The 18,782-nt window shown below is 34.8% G+C and overlaps 1 protein-coding gene across 1 annotated transcript in view; it reads right to left on the bottom strand.

The window, feature by feature from the left end:
- The window catches only part of LOC111148287 (RAS p21 protein activator 1), a 116,101-nt gene that overhangs the window by 33,763 nt on the left and 63,556 nt on the right, over positions 1 to 18,782 (bottom strand). The window contains exons 6-9 of the mRNA XM_022504767.1: positions 16,976 to 17,007; positions 11,047 to 11,099; positions 10,172 to 10,322; positions 5,708 to 5,786 (exon numbers count right to left, since the gene is read on the bottom strand). Of these exons, the coding sequence (XP_022360475.1) occupies positions 5,708 to 5,786; positions 10,172 to 10,322; positions 11,047 to 11,099; positions 16,976 to 17,007 (315 nt within the window). The remainder of the gene's footprint in view (positions 1 to 5,707; positions 5,787 to 10,171; positions 10,323 to 11,046; positions 11,100 to 16,975; positions 17,008 to 18,782) is intronic.

The following is an 18,782-nucleotide window of genomic DNA, read 5'->3' as shown; positions in this document are numbered from 1 at the left end:
AGGGTGTTACAATACCATCTGATTTCAAATACTCCTTCTACCACTTTACAATAATCACAACCCTTCTGATAGCCTCTTTGACAGGTAAACTTCAGGTCTTTTTCAAGGTCAAGGCCCGTATTTATTGTAGTAGTTAAAGATTTCTTAAGCATTTAATACATATAAAAACTAGGCTACATTTTATTAGGTTCTTATCTTTATATGTTACTGATGAGGTTCTTGAGTGTTGTACCCCTAACCTTACCTTCCCATAACATTGCGGTCTTTATTCCATGGTTTTATGTAACTCTACTTTTAGGAATGGACACGTGTCTCTTAACTGCTAAATCCTCCCAAGTAACAAAAAGAATTCTGATGTCAGGAAGAATCTACAGAGAAAAGTATCTTCATAATGATCTCTCCAAAATAAATCAGTCATCGGTATTACCACTGGGATCCGCTGGATTCAATTTCAGTTTCCTAGTTTCTTTTTTCAGCAGTTCTTACTATTTGCTAGGATTAATATTTTAGGACTGTTTTCTTAGAGACTTCATACGTCCATCTGATCCTCTTATAAATCTAAGATATGAGATTTTCAAAAATCGTATTTTTTCCTCTATCTTAAAACATTCTGTTATTTCATCATCCTAGGAACAATTTTCATCATTATTCAATAATTACTTCTCAAGTATGCTAAAGAGCAGGGGTGGGCAAGCCATGGTGCAGGTGCCAAATCTAGCCTACTGCCTGGTGTTGGACATAAAGTTTAATCGAAAACCCACACTTATTGCTTTATGTTTTGTCTGTGGTTGCCTTCTCAGTACAAAGGCAGAGCTCAGCAGCTGAGATGGAGACTGGAGGCCTGCAAACCCTAAAATATTTATTATCTTGCCCTTAAAAGAAAAGTTTGCCAACCATTAACTTATAGGATGATGCAAGAGTGAAATACACTAGCTCCACTGCATCACACTTTGTTGGTTTGTGTTTGGTTTTTTTTAACTGTGTTACCAAGTGTTGCAGCATCTTTCAAAAAAGTGTAAAAAGCCCACCTGTTATCTTTTTATTAGTTTTCATTGAGCAGAGCCCAGAACCTTTGATTTTCCACTAATAGCAAAGAGAAAAAAATTGACATAGAAGATGTTTGACAATTATTAAAAGAATCAAAAGATGAATACAAAGAGGCAGCAGCACTTTGTGATCTACTGTGATGGTAAAATTCATTTTTGATGAGCAAAAATCTCAGACTGCAATTCTTCAAATGACAGTATCCTTAGACTTCCCTCAAACTCAAGAAATACTGAGTAAACGATGTATTTCTAGTGGTGGGGGGTGGGGAGAGGAAATATGTATTGTGTTTCTGTCTAGTCAGTCATTTAATAGCAAGGATGTCATCATGCAATATTTTGTGGTAAGAATCTAGGCTGTCCTGTTTTGCTAAAAAGAAATAAGGGTTCTTTAAATTTTTATGTTTGTGCACCAAGATTCACTTAATATGATCTGTAAGTGGACAAAAGGTACTTTGTATTCAAAGGTTGTAGAAGGAAACATAGAAATTTCAAAATTCACATTTATCACTGTAACTGATGTTTAAAAATCCACACAGAAAAATATTTTACCCTCATGAAGCAAAGAAGACGGTACTCTCCTAAAAAAATAATAAGCCATCCAAGTTTTCAAAATTATCAAGAATCATAAACTAAAACGCAGTGGAGAGATATTTACATCTGGAATCACTGTTGTATTCTGATAATGAAAGTGTGGGAAGAATAACCAGAGTAATTATACAGCAAGAATTAATTAGAGATGTATCAGAAATCTGGAATTAGGATTTACAAAATGGTATATTCCAGGTCCATGCATGACAGTGGATTAACAACTGCTTATTTCAAGCCTTTATAACCAAGGAAATATGGGAAAACATTTGAGTTTGCTATGTTTAAATTCTTATTAAATTTTCCAATAGCCTTTTTTGGACTATACCTTTATTCCTACTTCTAAGGATTATTCATAAAAAGGCTGAAGAATAAAAAATTTAAAAGGATACACTGGACCCAGATGATAAACAGTAAACTGACTACTTTCCTGGTTACATAGATTTGTACTTACCAGTCTTTTATTCAATAATGATAATATTTAGGGGCGCCTGGGTAGCTCAGTTAAGCGTCTCCCTTCAGCTCAGGTCATAATCCCATACTGGGCTCCCTACTCAGCAGGGAGTCTGCCTCTCCCTCTCCCTCCGTCTTCCCCCAGCTCATGCTCTCTCTCACTCTCTCAAATAAATAAAATCTTTAAAAATAATAATGATGATAATATTTAGTATTGGCTACAGAATGGGGCATATTTGTGGTCTGTTATTTAATACACAACTACACTAATATCTGGATTTAAATATCTGATTTCAGGATGATCTCCAAAGCTCTTTTCTAAATTATATATATTAGAGTAGGGGCTAATATACTTACCTACAACCTCTAAAGGATTCCAATATATTAGAAGAAACTATGGCCAAGGACAGAACTTCACTTTCCAAACTCCACTAAATCACTGGATGACAAAGGGAAGGCTTTAGGGCCTACTCTACCCATTTAACTCAATAATATGTTGAGTGCCAGGGTCTGTACTAGTTCTGGAGATAACATCAATGTGCAAATCAAAGATCCGTATCCTCAAAGAACTTACATTCTAATGAGGGAAAGATAATAAATATAATACATAAATCATACTGTATATTAAGAAATGGTAAGTGCTTTACAGGGTAGGGCAAGTAGCACTATTAAATAAGGTATAAGGGTCAATCTCATTGTGAAGCATAAGAAGTAAGAGAATGAGACAAGTGGATATAGAAGAAAAAAAATCATTTTGGGCAGAGTCAACAGGTAAAGCAAAGATCCTAAAGCATGAGAGAAACTGGCATGTTTAAAAAACAAAACAAAACAAAAAACAGCAGAGAAGCCAGTATGAGTGGAGACAAATGAGAGAGAAGGATGGTAGAAAGAGGAGTTCAGAGGACCAATGAGATGACATCTATGGTTTGAGAGGCCTCTGTAAGGACTTTGGCTTTCACTCTGAATGAAATGTAGAACAGGTGCAAGTATTAAAGAGAGGAATGAAATGATCTGACTTACATTTCAAATGGATCCCTCAGACTGCTGTTGTGCAGCATAAGGGGCAAAGGTGGAAAGAGGTAGACCAAAGTCAGATTCTGACGGTGGTCACGTGCTACATTTGTTTGGAAGGCAGAGGCAGTATGATGTTCCCAACAGCATGGATACAAAGCATAGGAGGGAGAGAAAGAAGAGTCAAGGATGACTTGATGCCCTAAGTCATTACCCCCTCCAGTCTCAATTTCCCTATTATACAGTAGAAACCTCATCAAGTTGTTGAAAATTAAATAAACTAGTAAGAACAGTGTCTAAAACACAGTGCTTAAAAAATGTTGCCTATTTTATTGTGGGCTGCATTGTCTCAAAAGGCTCTTTCTCTTCTAATGTCTGTCTTGAGAAGGATTAGCTCTACAAAGTAAGCACCTAGGACAAAGGAAGTACCTAGGACTGCTCTTTCCATTCCAGCATCCTACTCTGAGTGAGGGTATGCAGAGTCACCCCAGGGGGAGTGAGCTAATAAGTTTTTCCATTAATAAAAGGTTATTATTATACTTTCTTTTCTGTACTAGTATCCTGCTGGGAAGGATAGGTAAGTATTAGGATTCCCAAACTCCTATGGTAACCTACTTTTTTATGCCAGGCCCTAATTAATAGACTTGAAATAGATTTAATGGTTTTTATGTAGTAATCAAATTGCTTTCTAATTGGCATCAGTATTTCTGAAGTATTTAAGGCATTAGTTGGCACTTTTGCAAATGACAACAATTTGGGGTTTGCTGAGTTATGAAACTGCAACATGGGAGTGCGGCAGACTATGTATTTGAAGTACTTCTTAAAAAACCTTGTAACTTAAGTATGAAAGTTTAAATGTCAAATACCACTTACTGTGCTAAGAGTTTTTATTCTAAAAGGTAAGTTTTTCTTAAAAACCTTAAATTAAAAATTCTAAGCATAATTTCAAGATGGGAAAATGTATGACTTAATTTGTAAACAAATAAAATGTGTAGACTTCTGAAACAAAATCAACAAAAGCCAATGTGAATTAGAATTCAGGATATAGCAGTAGAACTATAGGTGGTGGGTAAAGGCACCTCCCACCCCTAATAAAAAGACCCTGAGCAATGCTTCTAGAAAACATGTACCACACTATGTGATTAAAAGAAAAAAGCCCGGGGCGGGGTGGGGGGGGTGGAATACATGATCCCAGCATCCTGGGATCAAGCCCTGCATCAGGCTTCCTGCTCAGCAGGGATTCTGTTTCTCCCTCTCCCTCTGGCTGCCACTCTCCCTGCTTATGCTCCCCACCACCACTGTCAAATAAAAAAATAACATCTTTTTAAATAAAAAGTTCGTTCTAATATGCACTAAGTAGAACAGTGAACGATGTCTGCCAGAACTGCCAACAAAAGCGAGACTTCAGGGCTGACTATGGTTATTAGGAAAGTGTCAAGGAGAAACTGAAACTTGAAATGGATCTTAAACTAGCAGTGCTTGCCAGAGGAAAGGGTGGACATGGAGAGAGCAACAGGCACAGTGAGAATACAGAGGGGTTGAAGTAGGTCCTGCTGGAAAGAAGACAGTCGTTGATTCCGTAACCCAGACATCACTCCAGGCCCTGGACACACACCCCTGCTCTCGGGGACCACACATTCTACAAGCAAGGATGAGGAAATGAAGCTGTATTAAGTGTGACAAGATTCTTCAATTGATATTAAGCATCAGAATAATGATCCCCCACCTCTGAAACTGCTATGAATAGCAGGTACAACCATCTGAAACTAACTTGTTAGGAGGAGGAAAAACTGAGAAGCTACAGACATAACCAGTCACTATGGAAGTGTAGCTGGGCACCCAAAACCTTCTTTATGTCCTTGGACTATCAATACCTCCATTTCCGACATAGAAAATTCTTTATCACTCTTTTGAAACACCTGTTCCTAACCTCTGCTACAAATGTTGCCCACCACTCTTCAGAAAGTATAAGAAATACAGAGAATAAGCAATCACACTATGCATTAAGCAGCTAAGATTCAAGAGCCCCCCTTGCTCAAGACCCATCCTTCTTCATATATTGGGGATTTTAACTACTCTTGTCTTCCCTAGGGCCGTGTACATCAAGTACTGCCACTACCCCATCTCACCCACCACTGTCACTCTGCTCGCTACTAGTGGCTTAATGCAGAATATACAGACATGCACAAAACTCTCTCAACCATAAACCTATAGCCAAATAAACAATGAAATAAAAAGTTTAAACCCCCCTCAGCCCTGTATCTTCTTCTGGATTTCATTTTTATTTTATCTACCAAGCTCACCTACGTAAGTCCAGCTGTGATTGATCCTTGCTGTCTCCATTTTTGCCTCCAACAAGCTCACTCCCTGACCCAAAGTAACATGGCTTCTGCCCCACCGCTCCTTCTATTCTCAAAAAGCCACAGAAGCTAGAAACAACATAAATAAAAACTAAGTGTTTCTCTTACAATTTACTTTCTGAAAGAATCTGAGTAATGGCAGTTTTAAATTTTATCCAATTTTAAATCCATGAATGTGTGCATAAAACATACCACCAAAAATGCATTTTAAAATAAAATGCTTATTACTGCAAAAAGAAAAACAACACTGACCTGCATTGGTACAGGTTCCTTAAGATAATACCCTTCAACAATTTGTTCTTTTCGATAGTGATCTATGATGTCCCCAATGCTGTTAAAATAAAAATTACTAACATTGATATAATTTGTCTCATAAAAAATGCAAATCTTGAAAATACACAAAGACCCTGTTAGCAAGAATTATGTATTTGCAAGTGTTTTCCAAAGCATATAACCCAAATACATCAATAGTATATATGATTACAACAGTCTGATTATTTTAGAAAAGCAAGAATTCATTTACAGATCAGAATACCTGAGTCAGAGACTACAATTTTGTATACACATACCCAAAGAGTCAGTATAAGTAAGAAAAGAATAAAAGTCTACCTTTTTTTTTTTAAGAGTATTTCTGAGGAATTGAGAAAGAACTGAAAGAAAAATGGCATGTATATAGCATGTTCAGGTAGATTTTAAGAATTTTTATCACAAAACACACATTTTCTTTCGTAACAATCAGATGAAGTTAGATCATAAAACATTAACAGCAAGTAAAAGGAGAAACAAACAGACCAGGAGCTAATTTTACATGTAAGATTATAGCTACCACAGGGAAGGCTTATTGATGATTTTGAAAAGCAATGCTATTAAAATATTCTTACTATCTGGGAAATTTTACTAGTAAAACAGAAAATAAAATGACATTATATAATGTAATTTAACATGTATTATAGCACGGCATAATGAATTTTCCAATGTAAAAGTGTTTCTGTAGGCCATTTTATTGTCCTGAATATTTAAATCTTACACTTTTAAACTTCCTTTAATATAGTGGAGGAATGGCTATTTTAGGGACAGAGAGAAAACATTTCTCAAAACAGATCTTGTTTAATCTTCCACTTGATTTTTTCCACAGTTCTTCTACTCATGGAATTGAAATATATATTTTATCTCTAGAGATACATATGTGTATATATACATATGCACACCCCCTCTCCAAAGATACACACATATATATGCACATATATATGCACATATATATGTCTCCAAAGATAAAATGCCTTTGCCATAGTACAAAATTAATTTAAAGCAAATATAATGTTAAAAATAGCAAAATAGGAGACTTGAAAAGATTAATGAAAAAATAAGTATGAATGGATATGAACTGCATACCAGAGGCAGCATTTTACACAAGGGGGCAAAACAAGACAAATCAAAAAGTATTCACATCAAAAAAGACAATGAGGGTTGTAAGTGTTTAAAGGAATAAGGTAATGCCACATATAAATCCAAAAATATTAAAGAAAAACAGGAAATCAGAAAAGACATTTGAAGACAGATACCATCACAGAGATGACTATTTGTTTTAAAGCAAAAAGCATCAAATCCATAAAAAACAGTAAATATCAAAGGTTTCTGACTCAGTAACTATAAAATGCAATTGATCTTGTGGAGCATCTCAGCATTACAATATAATTCTTGTCCATGAGCTGAAAGAATACACAGTTCAGACTGCCCAAGAACAAATTTAAAAAGTCTGTGACAACCAATCAAATATATTTTTACCAATGAGCTGGACTTTCAAGATGCCTTTTTTTTTTTTTTAATTACTTTAGTTCATATTCTACTCAGATACACCTAAAGAAACAGTCAAGGGAGACACAACAACCCAGAATTTCCTAGATATTCCATGCAAGTTTTAGGTAGGAAATGACATATTTACCTCTCAGAAAACTAAAACATGTTCACTACTACACTTTCATTTTAGTAATTTACTTAATAAATAAAACCATGTCTCTCCTTGAACCTGCTAGATAAATGTTAGTAATCTTCAAGGTCTGACCAAAATCCTTCGTCCCTCTCCCTTCTCATCACTATCTCAACTGCTCTCTTTCCACTGAGTCTCCCATGTCCACGTATACAGTCCTGAACTCATCAAGGTCAGCCAACCATCTGTTCTCATAGACCTGTACCTCATAGACCTTTCTCTTAAATGTATATGCATGGGGTCTGTACAATATATTTCAAAAAGTAAATTAGTTAATAAATGTTTGCTGAATTATACTTGCTGTTAAATGCTTCTCCTGCTTTTTGTAAAAGTTTTAATATAGGAATGTTAAAGTTATGTCTCAAAAAAGCAGTTTCTAAATGAACAGACTTGAGTGCTACCTCTCTTTACCAAAAGACTAATGTAGAATTAGTGGGAAGAAAAGACAGCACAGTATGTCTCTGTACATACATTTACTGGATAATCCAACTTAACATTTAAATATCTAAACAGTAAGTGATAAGCACAAAGGTGTATCTTTTTAAGTCCATTTATTTTTTCTTAGTAATCTCTACACTCAACATGAGACTTCAACTCACAACCCTGAGATCAAGAGTCACATGCTCTTCTTAACTGAGTCAGCCAAACACCCCACAAAGGTTTATCTTCTAAGATTTACTTTATTACTAACACTAATGCTGTAAAAGAATATATTTCCATGCTGAAATATATATTCCCAAACTGTAAAACTGCCTTTTTCCAGGCATCAGATTTACATAATTCTAGCTTTCTTTGGGGTAAAAAAAAAGTTAGTATTATATGCTAGGAATAACAATACTCCTGAACTTTATCAAATGAACATATCTATAAAGAAAATTTGTGGGTGGGGGACCACGTGGGTGGCTCAGCAGACTCTTGGTTTCAGCTCAAGTTATGATCTCATGGGTTGTGAGATCAAGCCCCACATCGGTCCTCACGCTCGGGGGGGGGGGGGGGGGGGCGTTCTGCTTGAAAGATTCTTTCCCTGCGCTCCTCCCCCGACTCACACATGCTCTTTCAATCACTTCCTCCCTAAAATAAAAAAATAAATTTTTTTTTTTAAAGAAAAAATTGGGATGTTAGGGTTATTGATCACAGCCACTAAATTAACATGTATTTAAAATTTTTTAAGTCATCATTTTGTAAGCAGACTCATAATTTAGAAAGAAATATATTTCAAATACTTCTTTCTTCTTGCTTCATTCTGGTCTTTATCAATAAAAAAGCCAACCTTTACATATTTTACAGACTGCTTCCATTATGTAGGAAGAATTTTCATCTTGCAGAATGCATATCCTAAGGAAGTTTAAGTCAGTAAACAAACCTCACTGAAAATAAATCTATGTAAATTATTTTATATTTTAAAAAGTTTCCAGATAGACATTTATCAATTCAGTTAAGAATATATGTTTTCAATTTAGTTTTATATATTCCAAACCACTAGAAAACTGGAAAATGGGAAAAAGTAATTTACCTTCATAAAGAGCTTAAATTGCAGCTAGCTAGCTAGTGAAGATGTCTAGATTGTACTATTAATATAGAAACCACTCAAGCAGCTTTTCTGTATACGTGTGCAAAAGGATCCAAATGTCGAGACTCACATCTGCCACTTGATGTCTCTTAACTGTTCATGGGCCTTCTGGCAAGCAACTACAACTTGTTTTTTTGTTTGTTTTCTAAGATAAAACAGCTGCTGGATCTCTATACCCTCAAAAGTCAAGCTGGAATTAAGAGAAATACTAAATGGGATGGAGAATATTGCTGTGGTATTAAGAGATTAAACTAGGCAAATGCCATCATTTTAGTTTATGAAAGCCTCCAAAAGAGGAAGACAAGGCCACTCTAGAGTTAGCTAATACGGGGAATTCTTTACATTAGGAAAAACAAAAATATAAGATTTCTTTCTTAATATACAGGGGGGAAAAAAAAAAAAGCTGAGATTCTATCATATGGTTTCTCTATTGACTCATTTTCCTGCTCCAGTGACTAAAGTTCATTCTGAGCTTTGGGATAAGCAATGAATTTACTATAATTTTTAAAATGAGAAGTAGGAACCAATAATTAGAACCAAGAAATATCGACTTGAGAACAACCCAGTTACATGGGTAACATTTGTAGTAAAGTCTCTCTTTAATCTTTAAGAACTTTTTCTTCCTATTAAAATGTCCTGGGGCACCTGGGTGGCTTAGGCGGTTAAGCATGCCAGCTTAAGGGTTCTGGGATTGAGCCCCACACTGGGCTCCCCAGTCTACCTCCCCAGTCTACCAGGGGGAGCCTGATGCTCCCCCTTCTTGTACTCTCTGTGTGAAATAAATAAAATCTTTAAAAAAAATAAAGTAAAATGTCTCACTAATAAAAGAATGTAATATATTCTTTTTCTTAGAACAAATGTTTTGTTACCCTACAGTTAAGGACTTAGCAAATTTAGTATAAAAACAGTCCATACATAATCAACAAACATATAAATTATCTTGAAGGAAAACAAATTATAACTTTTTAATTTATATTCATTTTTGACACTGTTTGAGAATCCTTGGACATGACTACTACTAAATTACATTAAAGGCCTTATTTTAAATTCTAAAAAGTCAGACACTTTTATACAGTTTTGAATCTGATAACACTATGTTATTGAAGTTTCAATTATTTTTGCTAAAAGTAAAAGATAACTAAAATTTCTCACAACTTACCTGTTATAATATCGGCCTCCCATCATAAACTGATTATTTGGTGTTGGACAAATTTTAAATCGCTGAATATTTTCATTGGTCCGAAAGTAAAGTGAATAGTCACCAGGAGTATTATCTGAGGGCCTCACAAGAAAACTGCATACTTGGCCAACTGTAAAAATTAAGCTGTTAGTTTTATTTCCTAATTACCAAATAAAAAAAAATTGTGTTAAGTAACAATTATAAAGTACATTTGGAAGTTATAAACATATGTAAGTTTTCACCAGGAACTTGTTTTATAATAAAGACAATTTTAATACATTTTTATATTTTCTAGTTTATGAGTCACAACCACCCAAACGTTGCATGTGTGTATTACATAAAAATAAATCTGCAGCAGTGATTTCTGGTTAATAATGTTATACCTGTCATGACTTCAAAAGAATAACCTAACCACAGGTAGAGGACACTGGCTAAATGGGTACATTCTATTTGTAAAACCTCTTAATAAGAAGAGTCTAAAAAAGTTAATTTTTTTTAGGAGTACTCTGCAGTTAATCAATGCTTCTGATTAAACATTAAATAACTGTAATAAAATAGTACCAATGCTTATAAAGGTAGATTCAAAAAATGAAATATGCGTTCACCTTATCAAAATCAATATATGTATACTACCTTTCATTTAGTAGGTAAGAACCTGAAAAGTCAAATTATCATGTGTTAAAGATTTTCAGACTAATTTTAAAGAAGCCTTTTAAGTATCTTCAACTGGCAATGACTCTTAACACCAAAATATCTTGTCTTTCCTCTGTGTATGTTTAAATATCAAATGAGTGCTAAAGACAAAATGGATGATAAATGGTCAGTTTTAAAACAAAGAGTGAATATGCAAGTACCTGTCATTAGTAAATTATAAGCTTCTTGTTTGGAAATTTTCCCATGGAACCATCTTAAAAAGAGAACAAATTAAATATGTAAATCTGAAGTCCTTTTTGCTGTTATACAATCAAAACTAAACAACCAGCACAAGTTTAATTCACACTGATACAATGAAATAAAAACAAATACAACTGATCAAGTTATCTCATTCCTTTTACATTTGTTATTATATTTGTAAACATACATAATTTCAAAATATAGTAAAATAAGGGTCTAATATGAACTATAATATCCATATTAATGAACAGTACCAGTAATGATTTTAATTCTGATAATGAGAAACTGTTACATGTTTATACCATAACTAGTGTTCTCTTTTCTTTGCATTAGGAGGGAGAGATGGTACAGGTAGAACCCACAACAGAATTATCCAGGAAAAAAAAAAAAAATTAGTAAATGAGTTTTCCTCACATTACCCTCCACGTGAACTTTCCCTATAACAGGAGGTAAGTTCTCTCTTGAAAGAAAATAGACATGGCTGATTAATATTTTTCTTAAAGTCAGAAAGTGAGATTGAGTGATGACAGAGAGTAGATGTCAGCATCAAGGACTGAAATAAAAGAATGACTTAGTATTCCTAATTAGATTTGAGCTACTGCCATAACAAATTAGATGGCTATATATGTTTTAGTTTCTATATACTTTAAATAAGCATTCAGAAATTATTGTAAGTGGCATTATATTCAAGATCCACTGCATATAATAACTAAAGTATTTAAATTTAACCTTAGAATAAAATGACACACCTGATTTCAAAAATTACTAGTAATTAAATTTCTTAAAATCTCCTCTCATTTACGTGAAGGACTATTATCTATCTTGCTGATTAACACCTCTTAATGCCAAGCTGGTAATTCCAGATCATCCCTCTATCACTTCGCCACAAATTCCTGGGATCTATTCTTAGTTTTGATCGTGGCTTAAAAAACAACTTAGTAAAAATACTGCAAGACTAAAACTAAACCCAAAAAAAAAAAAAAAAAAAAAAAAAAAAAGCAAGACCCAGCTATATGCCACCTACAAGAGACTCACTTCAGATCTAAAGACACATGCGGACTGAAAGTGAAGGCACAAGAAAACATTTACCAGGCAAACGGAAGTGAAAAGAAAGCTAGGGTAGCAGTACTTATATCAGACAAATAGCTTTAAAACAAAGACTGTGACAAGAGAAAAGACTGACATTATAAAATGCTAAGAGGAACAATCCAAGAAGAGGATATATAATTACAAATATCTACGCATCCAACATGGGAGCACCTAAATACACAGAGCAGCTATTAACAGACAGAATGGGAGAAACTGACAGTAATACAGTAACAGTAGGAGACTTAAACACCCCACTTACATCAATGGATGGATCATCCAGACAGAAAATCAACAAGGAAAAAGTGATTTTGAATGACACGTTACACTAAATGGGATAGATAGATATATATTCAGAACACTGCATCCCAGAACCATGAATACACATTCTTTGCAAGTGCACCTGGAACATCTCCCAGGATAAATTACATTAGCCCACAAAAAAACTTAGACATTCAAAAAGACTGAAATCATATCATGCACCTTTTCTGCCCACAACAGTATGAAACTAGAAATCAATCCTGAGAAAACAACATGCTACTAAACAGTGAATGGGTCAACCAAGATTCAAAGAGGAAATAAAAAAATACATGAGACAAATGAAAATGAAAACAGTCCAAATCTTTGGGATGAAGCAAAAGATGCTTTAGAGGGAAGTTTAGAGCAATACAGGCCTACCTCAAGAAATAAGAAAAATCTCAAATAACAACCAAATCTTAACACCCAAAGGAGCTAGAACAGAAGAATAAACAAAGCCCGAAGCCAGTAGAAAGAAATAGTAAGATTACTGTAGAAGTAAATGAAATAGAAACTTAAAAGAAAGTAAGAAAAAAAAAATAGAAAAGATCAATGAAACCAGGAACTGGTTCTTAGACAGATTCATAAAGAAAAAACAAACACAGGACTCAAATAAATACACTCGGAAATGAAGGACGAGAAGTAACAACCAACAAACAGAAATACAAAAGCTTTTAAGAGAATACTATGAAAAATTGTATGGAAACAAATTGGACAACCCTGAAGAAATGGATGAACTCCTAGAAACATGCAACCTTCCAAAACTGAATCAGGAAGAACAGAAAATCTGAATAGACTGATTATTAGAAATGACACTGAAGGGTGCCTGGGTGGCTCAGTTGGTTAAGCGACTGCCTTGAGCTCAGGTCATGATCCTGAAGTCCTGGGATTGAGTTCCACATTGGGCTCCCAGCTCCATGGGCAGTCTGCTTCTCCCTCTGACCTCCCCTCTCATGCTCTCTCACTCTGTCTCTCTCTCAAATAAAAAAATAAAAAAAAATAAAAAAAAGAAATGACACTGAATCAGTAAGCAATGAACTCCCAACAAACAAAAGTTCAGGACCAGATGGCTTCACAGGTGAATTCTGTCTACTAAACACTTTTTTAAAAGATTTTATTTATTTATTTGAGAGAGAGAGAGAGAATGCATGCGCACTGTGTGGGGATGGCGGGGGGTGGGGGGGGGACACTCCCCTAAGCAGGGAGTATGATGTAGGGCCTGATGCCAGGACCCTGGGATCATGACCTGAGCTGAAGGAAGACACTTAACTGAGCCACCCAAGTGCCCCTGTCTACCAAACATTTAAAGAAAATGTTAATACCTTTAATTCTCAATACCTTTAATACCTTTAATTTAAATTAATTAACTGTTAATACCATTAATTCTTCTCAAACTATTCCAAAAGACTGAAGAGGAAGGAAAACTTCCAAATTCACTCTGTAACACCAGGATTACCTTGGTAAGAAAACCAGACAAAAGCACTACAAAACACCCCCCAAAACTACAGGCCAATATCCCTCATAAAGACAGATGTAAAAATCCTCAACATAACACTAGCAAACCGAATTTAACAATACATCAAAAAATCATTCACCCTAAGTTGGATTTATTACAGGAATGCCGGTATGGTTCAATATTTGCAAATCAATCAACATGATACATCAGAGTAATAAGAGAAACAATAAAAACCATATGGTCATCTTAATAAATGCATAAAAAGCATTTCACAAACTACAACATCCATTCATGATAAAAACGCTCAACAAAGTAGGTTCAGGAGGAGATGCAACTCAACATAATAAAGGCCATACATGGAAATATCATACTCAATAGTGACAAACTAAAAGCTTTTACCTTAAGATCAGTAACAACACAAGGATGTCTACTCTTATCACTTTTATTCAACAGAGTACCGGATGTCCTAACTGTAGCAATCAGACAAGAAAAATAAATAAAAGGCATCCAAATTGGTAAGGAAGAAGTAAAACTCACTATATTTGCAGATGGCATGCTACTATATGAAAAACCCTAAAGACTCCACCAAAAAAACTACAGAACTGACAAATGAATTCCGTAAGGTCACAGAATACAAAATCAATATAGGGAAATCAACTGCATGTCTATACACCAATAAAAAGTAAGATAAAGAGAAATTAAGAAAACGATCCCATTTACAACTGTACCAAAATTAACAAAATACCTATGAATAAACTTAACCAAAGAGGTAAAAGACTTGTATTCCAAAATGCATTAAAAAACAATGAAGAAACTGAAGATGAGGCAAACAAACTGAAAGATATTCCATGTTCATGGATTGGAAGAGCAAATGTTAAAATGTCCATACTACCCAAAGTAATCTACAGATTCAATGCAACCCACATCAAAATACCATTAGCATTTTTCACAGAGCTAGAACAATCCTAGAGTTTTTATGGAACCACATAACACCTAAATAGCCAAAGTGTTTCTTCAAACACATGGTGTATACCAGTGACACAAAGGGAAGTATCTGCTCTTATGAAGTCCCTACTCCAATAAGAAAAAGGGACACACATACGTATAACCACAAAATCAATGTCAAAAATATAATAAAGTGCACTGATAGATATGCACAGAGGGCTTTTTTTGAATAAAAGAGAAGGGTACCAGTTCTGTGGAACACGTGAGGGAAAAGATAAAGGAATACTTCTTGGCAGTGATAAATGAGTTAGGTCATTAAGAACAGAAATTAACCAAACATAATGCATGATGAATTCTGGCCTAGAAAGTAGTTTGGGGGCCGCCTGGGTGGCTCAGTTGGTTAAGCAGCTGCCTTCGGCTCAGGTCATGATCCCAGCGTCCTGGGATCGAGTCCCACATCGGGCTCCTTGCTCATCAGGGAGCCTGCTTCTCCCTCTGCCTCTGCCTGCCATTCTGTCTGCCTGTGCTTGCTCTCTCTCCCTCTCTCTCTCTCTGACAAATAAATAAATAAAATCTTTAAAAAAAAAAAAAAGAAAAGAAAAAAGAAAGTAGTTTGGGCAAAGGCAAAAAACAGTATTACGCATTTGAAGTATTACTGGCATTTGACCTACATTTTTTTTCTTTCCTTTTAAAAATAAATCTGTGGTATTATTTTAAGTAGGTAAAAATACAGATTTGCAGTGTATCTTATAAATCTGGAGGCTTTCACAACACTGGACCCCCATTTTTGCACACATCAATTACAGCAGTCCCCTCACTGCAGGCAAACAACTTCTCATTTTTGGCGTCCTACTCTCTAATACAAAGAGAGAATATTAGTTGACATTTATCCCAACACTTTGCACTGTTGTTTGTACTATAGGAAAATAGTTCCGTGTACCTTAATCTCCTTCAAAGGGGTAAAATTAGGAAGATCAAGATTATCGTAATTTGAGAAAAACAGCATTTACACCTAACCCACTCCATTTGCTTACATTATCGGTATACCTCCTCCACACATTCATCAGAATTCGTAATCTAAATATAGGTAGCAGGAAGACCTCACATTACTAAAATCAACAAGGTACAGTCTCACTCATGGAGACTATTTTACAGTTAAACAGCTACACAAAACAATAAGGAAAATGGACTCAGAAAACATCTCATGTGTTCCACCTAAGGAAGGGTGGGGAACTAAAGGAGGTTTACTGCAAGCAGAGTATCCAGCTTAATGTTTTTGTCTTCTAATGGTTAGAAACAGAATAAGCAACTACTTGAAAGGAGAGCCTTAAATTCCATTAGTAAATTCTGACAGGAAGGGAAGAAAAAAAATGTTCCTGTGAAAAGAGATCAGAAGATGAACAGTTTCTATTAAAATCATATGACTGAAATAGACTTGGGATTGAGAGTTAACATCTTCAGAAGAAAATTCATATACAAATAAATGAGGGGGGAGCCAAGGTGGCCCAGATGGTTAAGTGTCTGCCTTTGGCTCAGGTCATGATCTCAGGATCCTGGTATCAAGCCCCGCATCAGGTTCCCTGCTCAGCAGGGAGTCTGCTTCTCCCTCTCCCTGCCGCTCCTCCTGCTTATGCTCTATTTCTGTCAAATGAATACATAAAATCTTAAAAAAAAAAAAAAGCCCTGATGTTGGAGAACAGCTCTCTTTCTCATACACAGACACACAATAAACAAAAAAAACTGAAAAACTGAAATATAAAATACATAAAAGATGTGGTTACAAAAACAAAAAATGCATTATCAGTAAGAAAGTAAAAAAAAAAATATGAGGAATCGTGACCTTCATACTGTTATTAATGTTTATAGAAAAGCCTTTAGCGACAGAAGAGTTACATTCAGGTATTAAAGACACCATCATTATTAAAAAATAAGACTATCAGTAGATCCTAAAGAAAATATTAACATATCAGTTCTGAGCCAAATAAAAACAACTTTTAAGACAGCTCCAAAAGTAGCAGTTTTAAAATATATTTTGGCCTAAGTTTTCTAATTTGTAGGTTTATAACATATTTTCTTTTTTCTTTTAGTAATTAACACAAACTCACATTTTGCCTTCATGTGGATCTTCTTCCCGGCCCTAAAGGATAAGACATTAAGATAGTATTTTATATAATTTTAACTATTAATCTATTTTTATTAAAATTAATAAAAATCATATCTTCAAACACATCTCTACCCTGTCCCTCATATTTACTTTTGCATATACAAGAAAAGACCTATCAGTTCAAGAAAAGTCTTTCTAAAACTCTCTCCCTTATTGTTACTACTCTCCTCCTCTTCCTGTGGTTATTGAATTCAGGCCTTTTTCCTCCCTTTTCTCAAACTATTACCACAGCCCAAAGAGTTTAATTACCTCTGTGCCCTGCCCAATCCCATTATCTCACCACTCCAATCTGGACTCCTCAGTTTCAAGTGCAACTTTCCCCTGCACTAAGAAACACCAAACAAAAAGAAACAAAATTTAAAAACCAGACCTTTAATACCTCTCTGCTCCCTACAAATTCCTCCTTTAATAAAACCAAAATCCTTTATCATATCACTCAAGTCTACATTTCCTATCTCCTAGTACCAATTCTTTTTAGGTATCTATACAATGGACCCACATAACTACCCATTTGCTTATCTGTATTCTCAACACCACTGGCTTTTTCTTTTTAACTTAGAATGTCCTTTCCACTCACTGCTTCCTACCTGTTTGTTAACCTAAACTATCCAGACAGTATCTTCTTCAAATACTAGTTCTCAGTAAAATATGGAGTCCCTAAAACATAAACTTCTACTTTGAATAGAAAGACATTTTCTTTTATCATCTTTTGAACTTTACCTTACTCTATTTGGCATGCCTATTATTTAAGATACATTAATATTATTCATTCCTTAATAATGGCTGTAAGCACCTTAAGATCTTAACTCTTCTTTATTAATCCCAACCACCCCATAACCACTAGCACAATACTGGGCATATAATTTTCACTGAATACTTATTGACCTGTACTCCTAGTACCCAGCAAAACTGGGTATCTGACACCAGGTTTTCACTGAATAATATAGAAAAATGGTCTATCTATATAGGCATTCACCTCTCTCAATTTGTTCCTTACCCATCAAATACCTAAGTGAACTAAAACAACCACTGAATGTCTATTATAAAACAAAGCAGTATGCTTAAAACACACACACACACACACACACACACACACAAATGCATAATCATTACCCAAAAGGAGCTAATCTCTACAGAATAGGTTGACACCATAAATTAATTTTATACAGTGTAATAAAATAAAGATTAACAAGGTGCTATAGAAACACAAGAGGAAACAATTTAGCCTAAGAAAGGCATAAATCCTCTGTGAAAACTAGGAAGCCTCTGAGATAAAAAGATGAATCAAATTTTACGTGGTAGTAGTCTAGCAGGGCAGGAGTGTCAGGAAAAGTGAGGCATAAAGAAATTCATTCAACAAATACTTGCTGAATGCATACTAATGCCAGACACACTATTCTATACTATGGGGATACACCACTGAATCAGAGACAAAAATCCTCACAAATCTTACATTCTAGATTTAAAGCATAAAAGTAGACATGTTCTTGAAGAACAGTAATTAGAATTTCAGAGTGGGAAAATCCTTAAATCCAACCACCAATCTAATGTCTGAAATCTAGACAATCTGCAAATGGCTTTTCAAGCTACAAGGAATCACTAGGATCCAATGAAGACCATTATGAAAACTTATTTTAAGTATTAGAGTAAAAATTGTTCATTAATTCTAACTTGGAATTATCTACTATTAATTCAAAGTTTGACTATATTCCTTTTTAGCAGCCCTTTTTAGCAGAACATCGTTCATT

The sequence above is a fragment of the Enhydra lutris genome, unplaced genomic scaffold (assembly GCF_002288905.1).
Source record: "Enhydra lutris kenyoni isolate GAN:26980312 unplaced genomic scaffold, ASM228890v2 scaffoldscaffold19, whole genome shotgun sequence".
NCBI lineage: Eukaryota > Metazoa > Chordata > Mammalia > Carnivora > Mustelidae > Enhydra > Enhydra lutris.
This window is presented reverse-complemented; position numbering and strand designations above follow the sequence as displayed.